Source organism: Trichomycterus rosablanca, chromosome 11 (genome assembly GCF_030014385.1).
Source record: "Trichomycterus rosablanca isolate fTriRos1 chromosome 11, fTriRos1.hap1, whole genome shotgun sequence".
NCBI classification, from domain to species: domain Eukaryota; kingdom Metazoa; phylum Chordata; class Actinopteri; order Siluriformes; family Trichomycteridae; genus Trichomycterus; species Trichomycterus rosablanca.
The window spans coordinates 35,485,224-35,510,253 of record NC_085998.1 but is presented as its reverse complement, the minus strand read 5'-3'; the positions used below and the strand labels follow the sequence as shown (position 1 = coordinate 35,510,253).

Sequence of the window (25,030 nt, the reverse complement as noted above, 5' to 3'; positions counted from 1 at the left end):
AGTCCTGAAATCTGTTGCTTTAAGTTGCTTTAAGACAATGTCTATTGTAAAAAGTGCTATGCAAATAACTTTGACTTGATAGAACAAGCAAAATTCTTCAGCGACATTTGAGCAGAGGCACAGTTTAATTTCCAGTACCTCTTTCTTTGATGTTTTGGTTGTACCAGGGATGGCTTTTAAATGTTTTTAAAATGTTTATCCTTCAGCTCTGTTTTAACCCTCATCTTATTTTCTGTGTCTGTATCTTTGCAGCTCTTAGACGGACTCATCATTAGCATATCTTCATGTGCGTTCATACTCTATTCTTTGTGGTTGGTTCATGGCTGTCCCCTGCCTCTGACACCCCCTCATAAAGCATTCCACTGCTGCCTGCTCCATCTGTCTCCGTGCAACCATGTCGTCCGCCGTCCGAGCCCTGCTGCTCGTGTTGCTTGGAGCCGGAGTCCTGCTGTCCAGTGGTGACTCTCCACGCAGGGAAATTAAGATTGACGGAGACCTTGTTCTTGGTGGCCTTTTCCCCATCCACGAGAAGGGCCTGGGCATGGACGAGTGTGGGCGAATCAACGAGGACCGAGGCATCCAGCGCTTAGAGGCCATGCTCTTCGCTATAGACCATATTAACCGGGATGTCACCCTGCTACCAGGGGTCTCACTAGGGGTCCACATACTGGACACGTGTTCCAGGGATACGTATGCGCTGGAGCAGGCGCTGGAGTTCGTCAGGGCCTCGTTGACCAAGGTGGATGACACTGAGTTTATCTGTCCCGATGGTTCCTATGCATTTCAGGAAGACAGTCCATTGGCTATAGCTGGGGTCATTGGAGGTTCCTACAGCAGCGTCTCCATACAGGTGGGTTAAGATTCTGCTATTTTGTGAACAGACATCTCTGATTGCATATCCAGTCACGAAATGCAGCATGATTTTTTAAATTAATAATTAAAACAACTTTTCTGGGCTGAGCTCATTTGATTTGTTCAGGCCTCACCACTGCCAGGTGGCCACTGTTGGGCCCTTGAGCATGGCCCTTAACCTTTAATTGCTTAGACAGTATACTGTCACAGTACTGTAAGTCGCTTTGGATAAAAGAGTCTACTAAATGCCAAAAATGTAATGTAAAAACCGATCAGCCATAACATTAAAACCACCTCCTTGTTTCTACATTCACTGTCCATGTTATCAGCTCCACTTACCATATAGGAGCACTTTGTAGTTCTACAATTACTGACTGTAGTCCATCTGTTTTTCTACATACCATTTTAGCCTGCTTTCCCCCTGTTCTTCAATGGTCAGGACCCAGGTATTATTCACGTGGTGGATCATTCTCAGCACTGCAGTGACACTGACATGGTGGTGGTGTGTTAGTGTGTGTTGTGCTGGTGTGAGTGGATCAGACACAGCAGTGCTGCTGGAGTTTTTAAATACCGTGTCCACTCACTGTCCACTCTATTAGACACTCCTACCTAGTTGGTCCACCTTGTAGATGTAAAGTCAGAGATGATCGCTCATCTATTGCTGCTGTTTGAGTTGATCATCTTCTAGACCTTCATCAGTGGTCACAGGACGCTGCCCACGGGGCGCTGTTGGGTGGATGTTTTTGGTTGGTGGACTATTCTCAGTCCAGCAGTGACAGTGAGGTGTTTAAAAACTCAATCAGCATTGCTGTGTCTGATCCACTCATACCAGCACAACTGCAGTACTGAGAATGATCCACCACCCAAATAATACTTGCTCTGTGGTGGTCCTGGGAAGGTCCTGACCATTAAAGAACAGCATGAAAGGGGGCTAACAAAGCATGTAGAGAAACAGATGGACTAAAGTCAGTAATTGTAGAACTATAAAGTGCTTCTATATGGTAAGTGGAGCTGATAAAATGGACAGTGAGTGTAGAAACAAGGAGGTGGTTTTAATGTTATGGCTGATCAGTGTATAGTGAAGATTCTTAGTGTCTTTAAAGCACTTTCAAGCTGGATTTTTTTTAATTATGGCCAATTATAGATTCATATAAATCCAGAATTTCAGCATTTAGCACAACTTTGGATGGATCTTTGACTGCTACACTAGACAGAAGTTATAAAATTACAATAAATGTGTTGATTTGCTGGCACATGCTCTTCTATTCCTAATAGGGGTGAGGGTCAAGACGTCAAAAGCTTAGTTTGGCCTTTCCAAAAAAACAATTAGGCATGTCTTTAGTCTATTGTCTTGCTGGAACATACTGATATGATCATATTTTTATGCTTTCATCCACTTTGTGCAAAACACCCCCAGAACTTCAGACCCAGAAAAGATTATTTTGGTAATTGTAACCAAAATCGTTGTTTTATCTGTCCGTCAAACTCCCGTATATACGCACCAGATAATGGAAAACGTGGAGGGAGTGATTTCAAAGTGCGCGCATTGCAGGCTGTTACATGAATTATTCTGCAGTGTTATTTGTATGCAGAAGTGTTGAGCTTATAGTCTAACCAAATTATTACAGGTCACTGAGTGATTTAAGAAAATAGAGCAAAACACACGGGCGTAAAAACCTGCACAGCTCCCGAGTACCTGATCCATTATTTAAAAGAGAGCGTTTGGGGGGAAAAACGCACACACCAGTTCTTACTCACCCATATTTAAATCAAGCCTGCTTGCTCCAGTTCCTTCCCTTATGCATACGTGCCTGGATTAGCACGGTGGCTATGCTATTGTGTGCTTTGTGTGTTGCTGCCTTCTTGCGGCACTGGAAACCAAACACAGTGCTGGGAGAATTAGCATAGTTTTACATAACCCTCTATATCTAAGCTTAGCAAAAGCCAGTTTTTTTGCTAGTGCTTCTGGAATCTGGAACCTATGTTTTGCTCATATCTTATCTTCTCCCTTCCTGAAATATTGCCTTGTTTCTGAGGAACAGCCATAAAGCACTTTCAGATATACACTATATAAACAAAAGTATTGAGACACCCCTTCTAATTTTTGAATGTGTTTCGCCCACAACAATTGCTTGTAATGTTAAATCAACAGTTTAGGGAAGGCCTTCTTCTGTTCCAGCAAGGTCTATAAAGACAAAAACTCCAGTGACCGACACAGAGCCCTGACCTCAGCCCCACTGAACAGCTTTGGAATGAACTGGAACATCAGTTGAGGCTTTCTTGACCAACATTGGTGCCCAGCCATAGAATTCCATTTTGACTCTTTTAATGGGCACAAATTCCCACATACATACTTTAAAGTCATGTGAGAAGCCTTCTCAGAAGAGTGGTTGTTGTTCTAGCTGAAAAGATCAAATAGGAGTCAGAAATTTCAGAATCAGAATTGTCTGACCACCTTCTGCTGGTCAGGGTCACGGTGGTTCTAATGCCACCCAAAAATGACTCAAAAACACTGCAGTGTGGAAATAAACCCGGGACAGGATGCCAGTCCATTACAGGGCAACACTCACCCACACATTAAGATTTAAATTTTTATCATTTAGCAGATGCTTTTATCCAAAGCGACTTACAGTACTGTCACAGTATATTGTCTAAGCAATTGAGGGTTAAGGGCCTTGCTCAAGGGCCTAAAAGTGGAAACCTGGCATTTGTGGGGCTTGAACCAGCGACCTCTCGATTACTAGTCCAGTACCTTAACCGCTAGGCTACAACTGCATTAATTCACTTATTTACACCTAGGATCAAATTAGTAGATAATCCATCATCTACATGTTTTTGAAGGAGGTATGAAACTGCTATAACTAGTGAATAACTACACAGACACAGGCAGAACATGCTAAACTCTTTAGTCAGTAACCTGTAGTAAGGACCCAACCCTGGTCTGTAGAATCCATGTTGCTCTGCAGCACCCACAATACCAGCTGAGCCACTGTGCTGCCTACAGCTTTAAAAGTCTATTGGATCTGACACACATGCTCGACTGTTACAGAGAGAAAAAATATTTCGATGGATTACAACACCTCGACAGTCTGGGTTTCAAAAAGGCTGACAGCGTAGTGCTCAGTATGAGCTTAGTTTTGAAGCAGTGGACGTGGTAGCTTGTGGGATGCCAAGCTAAGACTAACCAAAATAACAACCCAATCTGCCTTGCCCCAGTGGCACTGCCTGTTTAACGGCTCTGATGCGATTTGATATTATTTGGCTAAAAAATATTTTCTGTATCTCAGATTTGATGATGGCTCTTGCTTGTTTATTTATTTAGTGTTTGTAATGAAATGTGTTTGTTATTTACTCCTAGGTCGCCAACTTGTTGCGCCTGTTCCAGATCCCTCAGATCAGCTATGCATCAACGAGTGCCAAGCTGAGTGACAAATCCCGCTATGACTATTTCGCTCGCACCGTCCCTCCAGACTTCTACCAAGCCAAGGCCATGGCTGAGATCCTGCGTGCCTTCAACTGGACCTATGTCTCTACGGTGGCATCCGAGGGCGACTATGGCGAGACGGGAATCGAGGCGTTCGAGCAGGAGGCTCGCCTGCGCAACATTTGCATCGCGACCTCTGAAAAAGTGGGACGCTCGAATGCCAAACGCTCCTCTTATGAAGCGGTAGTGCGCCAGCTCCTGCAAAAGCCCAATGCCCGGGTGGTTGTGCTGTTCCTGCGGAGCGATGATGCCAGGGAGCTGCTGGGTGCTGCTACCCGCCTCAATGCTTCCTTTCTCTGGGTGGCCAGCGATGGCTGGGGGGCACAGGAGAGCATCGTTAAAGGAAACGAATTTACAGCAGATGGTGCCATCACGTTAGAACTCGCCGCTCATCCGATTCCAGAGTTCAATCGGTACTTCCAGAGTCTCAGTCCACTGAACAACCACCGGAACCCGTGGTACAAAGACTTCTGGGAACAGAAGTTCCAGTGCTCGCTGAGTGGAAAATCGCACGACGTTGCAGAAACTCAGAAGCCTCCGTGTGACCCTGAACTGGCGGTGGACGAGTCAAACTTTGAGCCCGAGTCAAAAATCATGTTCGTGGTTAACGCCGTGTATGCCATGGCACACTCGCTACACCGCATGCAGCGGTCACTATGCACTAACACCACACGTCTGTGTGAGGCAATGCGCAGTCTCGATGGCAGGAGGCTCTACAGAGACTTCCTGCTTCATGTCAACTTTAGAGGTAATGCAGCTCTATCTCTGGGTTTGTAAATGGTATTTTTTCTTGTGGGACACGTTCCTGTATCCCTTTGTGGCTTCTAAAAAAAGCCAGCCAGTTGCAAGTGATGTTATCAGTATTTGCCTCCTACGCAACCCACTCCTAAATTACTTTAAAAGTTTCTCCAGAATGCACTTGTCAGATAAATGTAACTAAATTTATGAGAAATTAACCAAATTCACTGAAATTAAATTAGCCGCTTCAATGTTTGCAATATTTAAATCCTAGTCATAGCTATGAAGTGGGTCTAGCTTTGTTCTAGGGTTGCCAGGCGTTTAGTTTGCAACCAGACAGTCCAGTTTTCAGCTAGGCTGTCTGGGTTCAATTGTTATTCTCAGTGGCATGTTACATGTTAACATATTACCATTCATGTTCTCTTCCGGGCAGCACGGTGGCTCGGTGGGTAGCACTGTCGCCTTACAGCAAGAAGGTCTTGGGTTTGATCCCCAGGCAGGGCGGTCCGGGTCCTTTCTGTGTGGAGTTTGCATGTTCTTCCCGTGTCTGCATGGGTTTCCTCCCACAGTCCAAAAATATGTCAGGTTAATTGGAGACACTGAATTACCCTATAAGTGAATGAATGAGTGTGTGTGTATGTGTGTCTGCCGTCCCATCCAGGGTGTTACCGTGTGCCTTGTAAAGCTGGGATAGGCTCCAGAACCCCCCCCCCCCCCCCCCCCCCCCCCCCCCCCATCTTAAGCAGATTAGAAAATGAATGAATGAATGTTCTCTTCCATGCTATGCAATACTCATGCTCTATGTGCTGTACACAGCAACAACCTGGCAACCTTAGAGGTCATTCAAATACAATGTTCTAGGGAAATTAGTTTATCTTGTCACCTGCACTTTGACGAGTGCAATGCGGATCAGCACTGTGTACGGAGAGACACACCCTGACAGCACTCTTTTCCCGTCTCTGTGCAGGCGCCATCAATCAGCCAGCAGAGGTCGTAATTATGCTTAATTCCACCCCTATCTGAACAACAGGCCAATCATTGTTCATGTGACTGCCCAGCCGGCAGGAGGCAGAGCTGAGACTCGATACGATGTACTCGAGACCCCAGCTCTGGTTCCAGTGTGTGTTTTTACCGCTGTGCCACCTGAGCGGCCGGGTGAAATTAGTTTTACCCCATATCTGTCAAATATTAATGTACAAAAATATTAGGACTGCAAATCATGAGTAAAGTCAACATAGACCTGGTCTTTCACAATACACCCATTGCTTGAATAGTAGCTCTCGCCAAACATCCAGTGTTTCACATTTGTGCAACGTGATTTTCAGATGATGCTCAGCCATCCAGAAATGATATATGCATAGTAGAAAAACACCCTAGACAGAACACAAGTCCGCTGCAGGGCATCACACACCTGGTGCACCACTGTGCCATCATATCCAGGATTACGTAGTACTTAAAAATCTTCTGTTAATTCTGCAGGAATCCGTAACAGTGGCACAGCAGGTAGTGTGGGTGCCTTACAGCTTTATGGTCCCAGGGATCTGTGTTTAATCCTCGTCTTTGATTAGAGTTTTGGATATTCTTCATGAGTGAATTCCCTTCGGCTACTCCAGTTTTATTTCATCTTTTAAAAACATGCTTCTGGATGTGAGGAAGCCCTGCTATGGTTTGGCAATTTGTCCAGATTGCTGTCCATTCTCATGCCCAGTGTTTTCAGGTAGGCTCCAGACAAGATAAAAAATAAATGATGTGTTTTTAGGCTTTTCCTTTCCGATTCATATAACATATCCTCTTTCTCATTATTCACAGTGGTATGCAGAAGGGCATGTGTGGGCATAAAGCATCATGCTGTATGTCTGTGTCAGTCTGTGGTTAATGGGAGTGGAAACACAGTGGCTGTGCACTTAGATCCAGGGTGAGACGTACTGACTGCGCCGGCAGACCCGTATCTGTGACAGGGACACGAGCTGAGACTGTAGCTCACCACCACTGACAGGATTGTTTTTGACTGACAGGTGCCGAGCACAGGGAGCAGGTAAAAATAAACCATGTTAAAATGATCAGGCTGGCGTGGCAATATTAGATGAGCTAATGCCACATTTATCCTGGACTGTACACAAACACTTATGAAGACAGAGATGAGGGAGCGGGGAGAAGTAGAAACTCCCTTAAGACGATGGAGAAAGGTGAAGTTATTAAGATGTGAGAATAAAAGCCAGACTGCAAACTTATTTATAGTGTTCCTGAACTTACATCCCAAATTTGATGGAAAATTTAACTTCTGCACCATGTTTGGGTTTTGACCAAATATTTTATTTTATTTATTTACAAGTGCTTCAGACAGCTAATGAATCAGGATAGTAAAATTGTATTTGTTAGTGACATAAGTAGATAAGCTACACAATTATAACATTAGCTGGACCAGCTACCAGATTGGACTATCTTAATCGAGATGCTTAACCATTTAAAATGCTTAACCATTTAAAAACCACTGTAAAATCGTAAATAAGCTGCATCTCCCACAATGCATGCCGATTTTGACCAGCAAAGTGACCGCATCCCGCCACTAGATGGCAGTTTCCACATCAGCAGTTAACTGAGGCAGTTTTCCAACAAGTGATGTTGAGAAATATTTACAAATAATCCCAAAATGTACAAGAAGAGAAAATTGAAGCAGAAGGAAGAGAATTTAATGAAAGAAGGGAAAGTGAAAACAAGTTTGTGCTTCAAAAAGAAAAACCGATACGTCTCTTGTGTTATGAGGCCGTGTCTGTGGTAACGGAGTACAATATAAATGTAGATATACTGTACGTTATACATATACAGTATAAATTTGGCATTTTGACACCAAACACAGAAATTAGCCTCCAAGATAAACAACAACTTGTCCAAGAATTAAAAGGCCGACTGCAATCACAGCAGGATACGTTACAATCAGCCCTTTGAGGGCCACCATAATGCAGGTGTGGCCCTTGGTGAAAATGAGTTTGACACCCCTGGTGTACACCATATAGTATGAGTTAATAACTCCAGATTATTCCAAGTAAGTTTTAATCTTTGGGGGTTTTACCTTGTGGTATACCTTGTTGTTCCAGCAGTTTTGTCACTTTCTTCTTCTACCACAATGTTTTTGACCTTTCTTTTCAATTCTGTGCAGTGTAAATGTTAGCTTAAGTGTCAGCAATGTTAGCTGAGTGGTTCAGGTATTGGACTATAGATCAGAAGGTCATTTAATTAGTTGCCACTGCTGGGTTCTTGAGTAAGGTCCTTAACTCTCAGATGCTTCTATTGTATTTAGTCACAATTGAAAGTCACTTTAGATAAAGGTGTTTTGTCTTCCCTATTTTTTAGATCTTATAAGTAGTAAAGTAAGCATATGTTGCTTTACTTAATCACAGATAAGTCTAATTTCACAGCCAGTTAAATAAAATAAAATAAATTAAATCCAAATTCTAACTTATTGGAGATGATCAAGCTCTGGCAGTAATTATGCCATGGCACTATTCAGTTTTTACACTATTACCACTCATCTTCATTTTTAAATGTTGTATCTTTAAATCTTTGTATTAAACAAATGATGTATCATATGAACTAAATCAATTTCAGTGCTCACATTTTTCCAAAGATATAGTATCCCAAAAAGCAAAGGTCTACAAAATGTAACCCAGAAGTGTATGATGTAGAAAAATAAAACAAAAGGACCATGTAGGTTGTGTGCATATCTATGCAATAAGAATGTGCATCTACACTGGAGAGAAAAAGAATACGAGAGACTCGGAGAGATAAAACGTTGAGAGCGATTGAGTGGGTTGTATGCGTCAGCAGAAGAAAATTCTCTTTGAAATCCACCATCCTCATTTTTCAAGCGCAGAATCAAAGACATGTGGGGTTTGCAGTTGGGACCAATAGGGTGTTATGAGGGAGCGATGCAGGGGAGAAGACAAATGGAAGAAACTTATAGACAGAATGATGTAGCCAGAGAACCAGAAAAAGACAGAGAAACTGATGTTGTATTTGGAGGAAAAGGAATTAATACACAGCACCAGCCAATATAATGAACTTGCTACTAATCCAGAATAGATAACAGGATACGTGGGTGAGAGAGTTATAAGTAGTGAGATTGGATGCGTCTAAAAATGTGGTCTATAAATGTGAATATATTTCACTACAGGGAGTCGGTATTAAACAAGATGTGTGTGGATATACCTGTTTCATCCTCAGCGAGTGTTGATTCAATACAGGACACACCTGTTCCTCTGGTCCACCAGTGGTTTGCCAAAAAAACACATTTCGTAGTGCTGTAACTTCCACCATATTCCCCATTTAGAATAGAATATAGAATAGAAGGCCTTTATTTGTCATATATACATATACAGATGTACAGTACAATGAAATTCTTTCTTCGCATATCCCAGTTTGTTTTGGAAGCTGGGGTCAAAGTGCAGGATCAGCCATTATGCGGCGCCCCTGGAGCAGGGAGGGTTAAGGGCCTTGCTCAAGGGCCCAACAGTGGATGCATGGCAGAGGTGGGATTCAAACTCTCAACCTTTCAGTTGACAGCCCACAGCCCTACCCACTAGGCTACCACTGTCCCACGCGTGTGGCACTACTCCAGGCAGTGGAGGAGGCATGTGATGATATCCATGCAGATGAATGCCAGGGATTGATCCACCATGCCAGGTGTTTTGCTGGACTAGTAAGCAGAAGGTCCCCATTAATGCCAGGTTGCTACTGTTGGGCCCTTGAGCAAGGCCCTTAACCCTCAATTGCTCGGACTGTATACTGTCACTGTACTGTACGTTGCTGGTACATAAATGAAATTTTTGTAGCATATACATGTAGTACTGTGGGCGGCACGGTGGCTAAGTGGGTAGCACTGTCGCCTCACAGCAAGAAGGTCCTGGGTTTGATCCCCAGGTGGGGCAGTCCGGGTCCTTTCTGTGTGGAGTTTGCATGTTCTCCCTGTGTCTGAGTGGGTGTGCTCCAGTTTCCTCCCACAGTCCAAAAACATGCAGCCAGGCTAATTGGAAAGGCTGAATTGTCTTATAGGTACCTAGCTGCTCACAAGCCCGGATAAATAGGGAGGGTTCTGTCAGAAAGGGCATCCAGCGTAAAAACTGTGCCAAATCAATAATGCGAATCATGATCCGCCGGCGACCCCTAACGGGAGCAGCCAGGGAAATAGATAGATACATGTAGTACTGTAAATGCTTTTTTTACACTTCAAAACAAGAAAAATCCTTTCCACACACTTGTATGGATCTGAATATATAACACAGCATCATAAAGCCAAACCATACATGAAGACTTTTGATGGTAGAGTTTTGGAGCTCATCATATCAGTCTTTATTTGATGCACTGTATGAGAAGCGTATGATAGCTGTGTATTGTGTTTAGTGAAAGAAAGAATAGGGGGTAGAAGGAAAAGAGACAGCATGGTTTTGAGTGAAGTACTTAACGCTCTTCAGTTCATGTTTGGAGTTTTGAGAAATGGAGCTTCTGTTACTGGAAATGTGTTTTAACATTTGGGAAAAACTGTAACAGGCTTGAGGACTAGACAATATTTGATGTTCTAGCTTTTACACACCTAGCAAATCAAGACAATAGAGATGAAGGACAGACAGAAGATAAAACATGGGCACTACAATACTACAACCTATTGATAGTGCATGCTTTCGCATAACAAATGTATATTTGTATGCTCACATTGTTTAAATGCTTCTTCCTAATTAGGCACACCTGCCTCTAGGCAGCTGGCTTAGTAGGTGGCTGGAAAACCCAAAAGCCAAATTTGTTAACCTTCATTAGTTTAGCTCATAAGCGGTGAAGAAAAGCTGGCTGCTGCTCAAAAAGTTATAATTCTGTTGGGAAGAATGATTTGTTTTTATTTTTCAGTACAGACTAGAAAAAGTACTTTTATATAAGTTGTGGTAACACAGTGGTTAGGGTTCAGGGCTAGTAATCAGAAGGTTGCTGGTTCAAACAGACAGGGTTAAGGACACAACAGTGGCTGCATAGCAGAGCCTGGATTTTAACCAACAATCCTCTGACTGATAGCCCAAAGCTTTACCCACTAGGCTTCCACTGTCCCAATGTACTGTGCCACCATGCTGTTGCTATGGTAATTTAGTCTGCACATGGCACCAGTTGGTAAAGTAATCCAAGAGCAAAAAGGGGAAGATCTGTCCACAGCTGAGGAAAAGGAAGATACCACTTTGAAGATATCAAATTGTAGTGATCTCACACCCACTGAGTAAACACATGCCCATGCACATGTAGTGGCAGAGACACACAGACTCAATCATGCTGGCCATTTGGGATGTTAGTGTGTTGTTGTTTTTTTTTTTTGTGCTTTTCGGCCAGATCTCAGACTGTCGCCACCCACACATAACACTTCTGAGCCCACACAACAAGAAAAGCTGTCTCTTAGATGTGCAGATTTTTAATTGTTTACCACATACTGATATTTATTATTCCTGTTATTGAGTTTTTGTATTTATTATTATTATTATATATTAACTTGGGGACTGATCGACAGGAATAAGTCAAGGTCTGAATTCAACATACTAGACTTTTGTAGTGCAAATGAAGACACCGGATGAAATATACTTTTTCAGGTGTATAAGAGATCAGACTCTCTTCAAAACGAGCCCTACGCCTACACATGATCACAGTCTGACCAACGAAACTAGAACTAAACACAGAAGGCTGTCCTGCCATGTTCACTCCTGCATGGAACAGCTTATAGATCAGGTGGGAGGGAGATTTATTATGGCGAGCATGCACAGAAACATGTCTTTCAGATACCATCTGTTGTTGTTAACTGTGATCGCTTCCCCGTGGCATATTCCAATCCACTATGAGGCTCCAGTCCATAAACTCCACTTTTACTACACCATAAGGAGTTTGGATAACTGTTTACCCGAGATGCAACAGCATTATGTCTTTAGGTAGTCTGACACTGATGGTTTCAGGCCTCATTTCACCAAAATAGGGTAAATAGATCAAATATATTCTGTTTTTTATATTTATTTTGTAGAGGAATTAAATGAGTTATGCAAAACTCTAAGATAGTATTTCATCCAGCCTGACATGCCAGGATAGTTTTGTTGGTCTAGTGAAAACATATGGTTTTTGGTTACACATTCTTGGCAGAGTAAATGAGTTCTTTGTTGCACAGAATGCATAAACACAATATAAACAATTATACATTTTCACACTGATGCACAAATGTATAAATGAGTCGATGCGGTTATTGAATCATTTGTGTTCATTCTTGGATGTCCTCCACTACAGCTGTGCAAGATTAAATAAAGCTAGTATTAAACAGACCAGTAAAGATCAGTCTTGCATGAAACTTTTGAGGAATTCGTTACAGAAGTGCTTTAATTCAGCCACATTAATCAAATTCATGCTCGAAAGCCTTCTAATGTTTTTTTATCTGCATTGTGCGTATTGTTTGCTTGTGTTCTGTTTTGCTCCCTGGTTCTGAAGGAAAGTTGTTTCCTTTTCATATGTACTTGTTTATAGCTGAAATAACTGCCAGTGTAATGTCCTCCCACAGCATCTCTATAGAGGTAAGGTCAGGACTTTTATTCTGCTTCTCTTGAGCCATTCATAAGCAATATATAATGTATATAAGTAACGTTTTAGTGTTTCAGATTATTGTCTTGCTAAGTAATCCAATTGCGCTTTTATTTTATAGTTTTTATGACAGATTGATGACAGAACATAGGTAATTGCTGAATCAGTGGTTCAATCAATTATGGTAAGTCGTCCGAACCCTAGCAGCTAGGCATCTCTACACCATCCCCACCTAATGTGACTGTGTATTGTTTTCATTTTCATTGTTAAATGTTTAGCTTTGCACTAGATTTAACAGGACCCACATGTCACACATCTAGGTAAACATATTAATAATAAAATTTGATTATTTGGTTGATTAATGGGCAATTAGTTACACCCCTTTGTACTTAATCATTGAGTATGAACCCTGGACAGTGCAGTGATAGTTTAGTGCTTATGTGTATAAATGTAAGTATTTTACATTACTCAAGCCATCCAAGTATCCTACAGCATGCAACAGTAAGAAATTATTTGTGTGGTATCTGTATGTATACGCTTTTGTGTGTATGTATGTGTGTAAGTAAGTATTATAGTATATATATAAATATACACACACTAGGGTTCTCTATTGGTGGAAATTAGATGGTGCTAAATCCAGACTATAAGCGTCTCTCAGTCTCTCAGACACGACCAAATACCTCTAAAGGAATGGTGTATTTTTTATAACCATTTATACTCATCTTTACCAGGGTTGGCAATAATTGTGAAGGGAACTGTAAGCATGTGTGTGTGTGTGTGTGTGTGTGTGTGTTGTTGTTGGCAGTGTTTGCAGGTGATAGGATGTACTTTTCGTAAGAATACTTCAGAAAGTTGCTCTCTTTCTCTGTGTGTTGATGAAGATGATGTGGATTATGTAGATGTAGATGTTATGGAAGGTGAAGGGGCAGATTGCACAAGCTCAGTTTCTGCATGACAGAACTGACGGGCAACAGGCCGGTGTGTCACCATGGTGTGTAAGGAGTGTAAAGTGTACCTAACAAACAGTGCTCTGAATGAGACAGCAAAGTAAAGAGAGGAGAGCAATTATGCCTTATTGTGACGGACATACAGGAGAAACATTTAGTACGTTCGGTTAAATGCAGATGCGTCTGACTCATTTTTCTTGGAGTGATGAAATGCTTTCAAGAAATCTTGCTCTGATATGATCCCTATTTGTTGTGTCCATTGTTTTCATTTAAAATTACACAGATTAGTTACAGGGCACCATGAAAGAACCCTTACTTATCCATCATAAACTAGAAAGCTTTACAAGAAACCCATTATTTACAGTGTATGCCAGTTTTTATTTCAGATTGTTAAGAACCTATATTCACTTTATACATCTAAGTAGAAAATTAAACCTCATTTGTTTTGTCCTGTTCTGGATGTTTAACTGTCCTCCGGAGGTTCAGACAAGCTGATTAAATGCAATTTGTGTTTGTCGTAAGTAATTACATTTAAGGTAATTATCCTGTTAGCAGGCACTGATTACTTAATTTAAGTAATGTGGGCATGTGGAGCATCGTCTGAGCACAAAGATTCGTGTTATGTTTTGCTCTAAAACAGGAAAATGAGATTAATTTAAAATGAGGTTAATTTATGTTAAGTAAGATTAAGTATCGTGATGTGGTGGATGTTCTCACATTCTCGTTTTGCATCTTAAATATGTGTTTGTGGAGCCCAGGTGGCGCAGCGGGATATTCCCCTGTCGGCTGGGCGCCATCTAGCTGGCATAATTGGCAGTGCCTGCAGCAGAAACTAATTGGCTATCGTATCTGCAGGGTGGGGGCCGGACAATGTGTGGGTGGGTGGGTCTCCATACGCTGTGTAAGGACCCTGATTGGTGGAAGAAACGCTTGTGCAGAAAGCAGGGGCAAGAACAGGAGGGCTGTACAGGTGTCGGAAGAGCCATGTACAGCGACGTGCTCTCCTCGGATACAATCTGGTGTCTCTCAGCAGCGGAAGACAAATTAAATGTGCTAAATAGGAAGGAAAATGGGGAGAAAATGCATTAAAAAATATATATATATATGTGTTTGTGTGTTGTGTTCCCCCAACTGTATATTACTTTGCTATTTCTTCCTCAGTAAGCTGATTTTTACAACCATCATCAAGACTTTTATTGGAATTTTGAACACTCATATTGATTGAGCAAACAGATTTAGTAAGTTCAACCAAATTCAGGCATGGACTTGATTTTGTAGTACAGTTCTTGATAGGATTAAGGTCAGAAATTTGGTGAAGTTAATCCCAAAAGCCAAATTGTCCCCTAATTTAGCCAATCAAGATTAATTTATCGTAACACCCATTCATCCATAAGTTAAAAAATACTTTCTTCATTATTTCAGTTCACTTTCCGTTATTCATAAATGTGGCTGACAGCAAAACAGTGTTAAAGCATAATACTATAACCATCAGCTTATCAAAGAACACATTAGACAAAGACGTACAGTATGTTCTCAATATATTCAGTCACAGAAAAGAGCAATTGCATGTTGTCAGTGTGTGTGAGTGTGTGTGTGTGTGTGTGTGTGTGTGTGAGTGTGTGTGTGTGTGTGTGTGTGTATGTGTGTGTTGACATCAGCATTATCTTCCTGATTGATGGGATTCATAATGCCTAAACACTTTTCCCTATTTGACAAGTCAATTTCCTTCTTGGGGCAATTACGCCTGCAGTGATGAATCACACCCAGACCGTCCTGAGAACAGTGTGAGACACCAGTGTTTACGTTTATGTTCACGCTCCTCACATGATAAACCAATCTAACTTATTTTTATTGAGTAGGGCTGAAGTTGAACGTTTTTGACCAGATTTTTACCTCATATTAGCACACATTTGTTTTTTTTCAAGCTATTAGGGGTTAAGGGCAGTGGTGGAGGCTTGAACCAGTGACCGTCTTGAACCGTCTGATTACCAATCCAGTACTGTATCCACTGAGCTAACACAGTCCTGTGTTTTCATGAATTACCTGACCAATCTGCACCTGGGTTACACACAGTCTTTAAACAGAACTGTGTATCATGGTAATGTACTATGGTAGGGTGGCACGGTGGCTCAGTGGGTCGCCTCACAGCACAGAATTCATTCATTCATTCATTGGACGCCAGTCCATCACAGGGCAGACACACATACACACACATACACACACCCATTAACCTATAGGGCAATTCAGTGTCTCCAATTAACCTGACTGCATGTTTTTGGACTGTGGGGAGGAGGAAACCCACGCAGACACGGGGAGAACATGCAAACTCCACACAGAAAGGACCCAGACCGTCCCGCCTGGGGGTCGAACCCAGGACTTTCTTGCTGTGAAGCGACAGTGCTACCCACCAAGCGACCGTGCCGCCCGTGAGGTGAATTGGAGACATGACTGTTTGACATTAAAACTTGTGAACTGATGAGTCTTGTGTGGTGAGTGGCTACCTGTTCTGTCATGAATGTAACCAAAAGTGTATAAGGCATAAATAAATTATGGTCCCTTATCCATGATCCTACAGTAGCTTTTGAGTGTGGGTGTTGAATGTATTTAAACCCAAACACAATAAGAAACTGTTCAAACACCCACTGCCTTTCCTCTCACAGGCTGCTGTTGCTGTTTATAGAAAGTCCTATTTCAGTATACTGACATTTTGTTTAGAATCTGTAACCAGAGGGTTCATTATGCTCCCCTATGGTTTTAGCAGCCTGCTGTTTAATTGCTTTGTGTGCCTGCAGCCACCGTGCAGTACCTCCTGATCCTAATTGAAGTTAGTATTAAACTGACACTGTGAAGGAGACATGTTTTTGTTTTTTTGTGTTTTTTTTATCTATTGCATATGAAGCATATTCTGAGATTTATTTTTAAGAGCTTAACTTGCAACCCTTTATTTTTCTTTCACATTCTTGCACTTACTTTATTTAATTCACCTTTTTACTTCTTCGCCCTGCTCAATCTCTTTCCATCTTTCTCTTTTTTAGCTCCATTCTCTCCACACGGCTCGGAGAACGTGGTAAAGTTTGACCAGTATGGTGATGGCATGGGCCGCTACAACATCTTCAATTACCAGAGGCTGCCGGGTAATGATAAGTATGGGTACGTCCATGTGGGCGAGTGGGCAGAAACCCTGTCCCTCAATGAGCTCCTGATGGGTTGGCCACATGGAACAGGTGTGCCCACCTCACAATGCAGTGACCCTTGCGCTCCAAATGAGATGAAGAAGATGCAGGCTGGCGAGTACTGCTGCTGGATCTGTACCCCTTGTGAGTCTTACGAGTACCTGCCAGATGAGTTCACTTGTGCCCCGTGTGCTCAGGGTCAGTGGCCGCGGGCGGACCTGAGTGGTTGCTATGACTTACCCGAGGACTATATTATGTGGGAGGACGCCTGGGCTATCGGGCCTGTCTCTATTGCATGTGTCGGCTTCATTTGTACCTTGCTGGTCTTCGCGGTGTTTATCCGCCACAATGAGACACCGCTGGTCAAGGCTTCAGGTCGGGAGCTGTGCTACATCTTGCTTCTGGGAGTCCTCATGTCCTACTCCATGACCTTCATCTTCATCGCCAAGCCCTCGCCGGCAGTTTGTGCACTGCGCCGCCTTGGCCTTGGTACCTCATTCGCCGTCTGTTATTCGGCACTGCTGACGAAGACCAACCGTATTGCCCGGATCTTCAGTGGCGTGAAAGAGGGAGGTGTGCAGCGACCACGCTTCATCAGTCCGAGCTCACAGGTCTTCATCTGCCTGGCGCTCATCTCTGTCCAGCTTCTCCTGGTGTCCATGTGGCTGCTGCTGGAGGTGCCTGGTACGCGGAGATTCACCCTGCCTGAGAAGAGACAGACAGTCATTCTCAAGTGCAACGTACGTGACTCGAGTATGCTGCTCTCACTTAGCTACGACATCGTGCTTGTGGTGCTGTGTACTGTCTACGCCTTCAAGACCCGCAAGTGCCCCGAGAACTTCAATGAGGCCAAGTTTATTGGCTTTACCATGTACACCACCTGCATCATCTGGCTTGCCTTCCTGCCCATCTTCTACGTCACATCGAGTGACTACAGGGTATGTCCCAGCAAATACTGTAAAAAAAGAAGTTAATTATATGTCAACTAATTATTTTTGATGCTCAGGTGGTGCAGCGGTAAAACACGCTAGCACACCAGAGCTGACATCTCGAATTCGTTGGTTTGGAGCTCAGCTCTGCTACTGGCAGGCTGGGCACCCAAACAAACAAGATTGGCTTGTTGTTCATGGTAGTGTGCCAGAGGGGATTCCTTATAACCGGTGCAATTACGACCTCTGCTGGCTGATTGATGGTGCCTGCACAAAGATGAGGGATAATGTGGATCAGGGTTCATCTCTCCGTACACAAAGCTGATCCGCATATGAACTCACCTCACTACTGCACACGTGTCAGAGGGGGCATGTGTTAGTCACGGCTCTTCTCAGTCAGAGTGGAGGTCAACATAAGTAGAGAGGAAGCGTAATGCAGTCGAGTAATTGGATATGACTAAATTGTCAGGTAAATTGAGGGAAAAAATATATGTCTAATTATTATTAAGATAAACCAACACTATATACGCCTTGTGTTACTGGAACCAGCAGGCATTCAAGAAGTTAACCCTAAAACTAAGTAATTAAATAAAACCAATTTTACTTTACTGCAGTCTTTATTATTTTAATCACCCACCTAACGTAATTCATCAAGGGCCTGTAGGATTACTAACTTTATGATTGTGTAACATTACTAGCAAAGAGTATGGATTACAGTATCATGCCCACCTGCCATGTCACTAATAGTCAGGAGGGAGCATTCAGGCACAGATGACTAACAGTGCCGGTTCCTAAATTGACAGTCTCTGCACCTCATTAAGTGCAAGAGGATGACCTGTAAAGTCTTTCTTTATAGACAAGCTCACCACTGGCTCATTGCATGTGATTTCACCTTTAACCTTTATGAGACTGAAATTTTAGACTTGTCTCTGCCCAGCTCCTTTCCTCCTGGCTGTTATTTGCTATCGTTCTTTTAAGCTTTTTTTCTGGGAGCCGATAGCTTTTAAGCTTTTAATATTGGCTGCTACAAGCGAACTGCCCTGGATACAAGCTGCCTCCAGTGGGGTTGTGGTGGCATGCCGGGCAGGTATTCACAGAGAGCTTTAGGTGTTGAAGTGGCTGTCTGCCTACTCCCTATTTTTTCCTGCCTTTGTTCTTTTCTTTTCTGAAAAATCAGTCCACCAGCGAGTGACAACCCAAGCACTCAGAACAAAACAACAAAGGCCGATAGTGACCTGGCAGGTGGGCGTGATATTGTAATATCCGCTCCCTATCGAGCTATACAGCAGGTGGGCGCTTTACAGATTGTGCATGTTAAAAATGTCTTATTTTTCAATGCAATGCAATGAAGTTATTCTGGTTACCTTTTTAAAACACCCTGTCATTGAGAATGCAATTAGATATCCTGCCATTTAAGCCTAAGGAAAAGTGATCATGAGTCTGTAAAGGAAGAGAGGAGAACTCTGAGAATATTGAGAATATTAATCTAGGGTTCAGTGTGGCTCCAGCTTCATGACTGGCAGTCAGAACCCACTTTCAACGTCTACTGCAAAAATACAGAAAGGACAACCTGATCTTCCTCCAAACATGTTGAAGCTTTCTGTCTGTGGAAACACTGGCTTTAGACATACTAGAGGTCAGACTAACACGGTGGCTAAGTGGGTAGCACTGTCGCCTCACAGCAAGAAGGTCCTGGGTTCGATCCCCAGGTGGGGCGGTCCGGGTTCTTTCTGTGTGGAGTTTGTATGTTCTCCCTGTGTCCACGTGGGTCTCTTCCGGGTGCTTCGGTTTCCTCCCACAGTCCAAAGACGTGCAAGTGAGGTGAATTGGAGACACCTAAATTGTCCATGACTGTGTTTGATATAACCTTGTGAACTAATGAACCTTGTGTAATGAGTAACTACTGTTTCTGTCATGAAAGTAACCAAATCCTAATAAATAAATATTAAACAAATGTTGCTCTCTAGAATAAATGAGAAGGGATGGCCACAAACTTTATATAGTGTATTATTACAATTAAAAGCCCTTATAGCTGTACTCTGGCCCAGACTCGGATGCTGTAAGATATGCATAATACAGTACAGCATTTCATCACACCCCAAGGATGCATCAAGTCAGTGAAATGAAAGAAGCGAGCAAATTTAAACCCAGATGGCACTTACTCAGCCAGCCCTTTATAATGAGTACCTCAAGCATCAGCATAATGCAAGCAATAACACTTATCATCTCTTCCACCAAAACCAGTCAGGGATTACACCCAGAGTTCAGCGTGATTAGCTCTGTACTGTATCATATGGATAAAATGCATCTGCTTTCAAAAGTTATACTCGCTAACTACACGCTGCTGTACAGACCCACAACCTGCTGATGTGAGCAAGAAGTTTCTCAGCCTGTTCTGTTCTGCTAGAGTTTTTCAAGGCTGCAGTCAATGAAGGAAGAAAAAAAAGCATCTATGTTAGAAAGGACCAGGTCCACCATGCCTGCTTTTACATTCAGGCTGCTGACAGCTGAAGAATCACTAAGAGATATTTCCAGATCAAAGAAATTAAGAATGGACCCTGTCAAACAAAACCAAGCAGGTGAACTTTGAAAACTGAGAAAGAACAGCATTGCATGGCCAGGACTTTAATCCTAAACCATGGACATTTATATGAGCCTGGTCCTACTGTAAGAGGCTCCATTTATTTAAAAGCAGCAGTGAGTTTGGGAATTGATTATGGATTATAACCATTATAAGTTGTCCCAACATTTTTAATTTGTGTCTTTTTTGTACGCAGGGACATTTCGTTTTGTACAAGTTTACACAGAGTTGAGAGCACAAATAGAATAAAGAATTCTTTTCACTGCAACCTACCACAGTAACTAGTCAAAGAAAATATTTCTACACCAAAATAGTGTATTTATTTAGTTTACCAATAGAAAGCAAGTAGCCTAATATCTGCAATGCCACTGATGCCCAATTTGCTTAACTCTAATTTGGTTAAGCTTTTAACATGTTAATTTTAGACCAAGGGTTTTTTGCATGGCAACCTCTGCCCATAGAAATATAAAGCCTGCTTGAGAAGATATGCATCTTCTAAATAACATTAGACCTGTTTTATTTTGGGTGGTTCTTAAATGACATCTGACAATTCAGAAGAATTCTGTCATAGCACTGGGTGGCACGACCTTGGCAATGAGGCCACTTTTCCATTTTTTGTGTATTTTAGGACATCTGTATGTACAAACGATCATGAAACTAAAGGTTATTCAGATATGGCACAAAGTATAATTCCAAAATTTATATAGTATAACACTTCCCAAACTTTTCCTTTTGAATACTTGCAGCTCTGTTCAATGGGTGAAATCAAACTAGTCCAATATGCTGAATATGAGCACCAAAGAGTCACAAGACGTAGTTAATCATAATTACTAATGAACAAGGAGGAAAGTTTGCAGCCATGACAAAAAAATTAAAGAATAATAATCTTACACAATTTACCCTTTTTGGGCAAAAAATGTATAAGATGAGATGAGATAAGATGAGATGAGATGAGATGATGAGATGAGATGAGATGAGATGAGATGAGATAGATAAGATAAGATAAGATAAGATAAGATAAGATAAGATAAGATAAGATAAGATAAGATAAGATAAGATAAGATAAGATAAGATAAGATAAGATAAGATAAGATAAGATAAGATAAGATAAGATAAGATTCCTTTATTGATCCCCATGGGGGAAATGTGAGTGTCACAGCAGCTCCAGTACAGTGTAAGTACAGTAAATAGAGTAAATAAAAAGGGTAGAATAAAATAAAATATATAAAAATAATATAGCTATATAATAAAACACTCTATGTACCATATGTAAATATATACATATGTGTGTACTTAGAGATGTAGAGTCCAGTGCTGGGAAATTAATAGGGGAAAGGATCATAGAGTTATTGCATAAGATCACTAGATCACAAAAAAAACAGAATAAATATGACAATAAGTATGTGTAACCTCAGCTGTAATATCATTGTATGATATGCATGAATGTACAAAAAAATTATTAGTTTTTTCTCTCTCCCAGGTTCAGACCACCACAATGTGTATATCGGTGAGTCTGAGTGGGTTCGTGGTTCTGGGCTGCATGTTTGCTCCTAAGGTCCACATCATCATGTTTCAACCCCAGAAAAATGTGCCCACCCACCGACTAAACCTGAACCGCTTCAGTGTCAGTGGTCCTACCCCTAACTACGCTTCACAAGGTGAGGAACCATCTAACATCACTTCTACATCACATCACTTGATCAAGAGATGTTGAAAGAGAAGAGAGTAGAGTATTGGTAGCAGAGTTGAGTGGAAGGGTAGCAAGCATGTCAGGGTTAGGTAATGAAGTTAGGACGTTTGAGATGAGTGAGGAGGAAGATAGAGAGTGAAGATTAGGGCGTGTTGTAAGAGTGTAAGTGTGGTTGGAAGTAGAAAGGGTTGGGAGATAGAGAGAGAAGGACACAAAGTGATGGTCGGAGAGGTGAAGTGGGGTGACGGTGAGGTCAAGAGCAGAAGATGGACGGCTGAAGACCAGTCAGTGTCTTTGAGTTAGTAAACTTTAAGACAAGGCAAGGCTATAGTGCTACCTCAGTTCATCATTATTTAAGAAAACCTCTTGAAAGTTACAGCACTTACATTATATTATTTATTAAGTACGCAGATTGCTGTTTTAATGCAGTTCTCATTACATACACTAAAGTATGTGAACACCTCTCCTATTTATTCCGTTTAGAAGTTTAAGTCATACCCTTTGCTAACAGGTGTAAAATATCAATTCTTTAAATGTGTCCTATACTTTCTACTTTGTGGCAACAGGGAAAACAACAATTTTAAAAGCAGGTTCTATGAGGTCTTGGTTTGATTAGTTTCATGTAAGAAAACTTCATTGGCCTGCACAGAGCTTTAAACTAAACCCCACTGAAGACATTTCAGCTGTAATGGAATGCTGTTTGCAAGCAAAGCCATTTAAACCACAATTTGCCCGACCTCAAAACTGCTTTTATTAAGTGAATAGGCACAAATTCCCACAGACACATGCCAGACTCTTCTAAAGAGCTGCAATTTTATATTACAGCCCATGCCTTTGGAATGGAATATCCAACAAGCTTATTGTCAGGTGTAATAATACATAATAATAATAACTGTATTGTTATTACATTATTATTATTATTATGAATGTGTTAGCATATGGTGTAAATAACACAAATTAATTTACACTGAATTGTTAAACAAAACATGCTATTACATGAAGAAACACAACACACTTTATAAAACAGTATTTTATTTATTTAACCAAAGACAGGCAACATTAGAAAAGTGTCTGCAACAGTGGTTGCATATTGGTTAAGGTACTGGACTCGCAATCAGAAGGTCACTGGTTCAAACCTCATCCACTGCTGAGCTCCTAAGAACGGCCGTTAGCCTTCAGTCACTTGCATTGTTTATGATTTGAATAGAGACGACTGATAAATGTCGTCAATGTCTTTTGCAAAGTAACATGAGGAGGGTCAGGTGGGTAGCACTGTCGCCTCCCTTGTTCAATTCCCAGGTGGATCAATTCGGGTCCATTCTGTGTGGAGTTTGCATGTTCTCCATGTGTCTGCATAGGTTTCCTCCAGGTGCTCCGGTTTCCTCCCACAGTCCAAGGTGAACTGAAGATACAAAATTGTCCATGACTGTGTTTAACATTAAAACTTGATTTGATGAATCTTGTGTAACTACAAACTACCGTTCCTGTCATGAATGCAACCAAAGTGTGTAAAACATGTTAAAAAATCCTAATAATAATAACATATGGAGTTTTGCATGTTGTCTGAATGCACTTAGGTTTCTTCTGTGTAAACTGGTTACCCTTCCACTTCCCAAACACATTTAGAAAACGTACTGCTGGGTCTAAACTGGTCCTGGGTGTAGGTGGATGTGTAAATGTTTGAGGCAGTGTGATGGATTGGTGTGTTTACCCTCCTGCCTTCCTCCTCAGCTTTTTGACGGCTTGGGGATCGACCATTTTCACACAATTATTAGGTGGCACCGTGTATCAAAAGGCGTATGTAGGACAAAATCCCAGTTTGTGGTCATATACTAGCAGAAGATTTGTGCTGCGCCTGGTCTTTTAAGGATGACAAAATTGTTGTTGGAAAAAGAGAAAATAAATAGTATATAAATGAAATGATCTTTTATTTTGATCTCGTTTGTCTTTCTGTAGCGTCGGTGAGTGCCCAGTTTGTTCCGACGGTGTGTAACGGCAGAGAGATCGTTGACTCTACAACCTCGTCCCTGTGACCCCTCCACGACACCCGGTTCTTTAGCGACTGTTAGCACACATTGTGCTCCATCCAGGAACTACGCCCGCCCTCAGCGTGTAGAAAGTGTGTATTATTATTGTTATGTATTAAATTATTTTATAGGGCTTGTACATATTAACTAAAATTGTTGTAGAGAACCAATGGAGCAAAAAAACATTTTTAGGTGATTTTGACATTGAGACTATTGTTTTTGATAGCTTTATTATGTTTGTAAATTACCACAACAATTACGGACTGTTGGATTATGATGCATTTTCTATTGGAGGGAATGCAGAGACTGAGGGGCATCTGCAATACTGGTCATTTTTTTTTGTAGGACTTGTTGTAACAATCTATTATCTATGTATTTCTATGTTGTATATTTTGTACATATGTTACTGATGGTTTTAAATGCACAAGATGAGTATTCGAATGGTGTTGATAAGATTATGAGTATCGACTGGGTAACCAGAGGATGGACATCTCATGCCTCAACTTTCAACTTCCACAGTGTCCTTTTAGTAAACTCATACTGTCCACTAGTGCTTTACATGACCTGCTGCTCACAAAGCATACAAAGTGCTTCTGATGGCTGAACTTTAATTTTTTTTAAAACGTGGTGGATTTACACTGCGTAAAGTGCTTAGTGAGGCAGGAGTGAGTGTAGACATCGATCCATTCTTTAATGGCTTTATGTGCCTTATCATACGTTCAGTAGTGTAATATGAAAGCTTCCTCATGGGGTGGATGAGCCAGTTTTTTACACCTGTCTTTTGTACATCTCTATGTTTTATACATTTTATCTACATTTGAAAGAGGGGATACATCTTATTTAATGTATTTAATGACGTGCAGTCATATCACTGGGTTTGTGCTAAATTTGTACCTGCATTTGATCCCATTTTAATCTCATGTGACAGTTTAATTAGATATTTTTAATGAAATGTGATCACTTGGCAGGGCAAACAGAAGATTAACTGAGAAAGGAAGCCTTGTAGAGACACAACTGAAAGCAGA

General features: G+C 41.6%; 1 protein-coding gene across 1 annotated transcript; it reads left to right on the top strand.

Moving 5' to 3' along the window:
- The first annotated feature begins 394 nt into the window (after window positions 1–394).
- Window positions 395–24,344, top strand: grm3 (glutamate receptor, metabotropic 3). Its single transcript, XM_063004826.1, has 5 exons — window positions 395–850; window positions 4,211–5,084; window positions 16,641–17,716; window positions 21,769–21,946; window positions 23,935–24,344. Exons 1-5 carry the CDS (start codon window positions 395–397, stop codon window positions 24,009–24,011), a joined length of 2,661 nt encoding a protein of 886 aa, XP_062860896.1. The 3' UTR covers window positions 24,012–24,344.
- The last annotated feature ends 686 nt before the right edge of the window (window positions 24,345–25,030 follow it).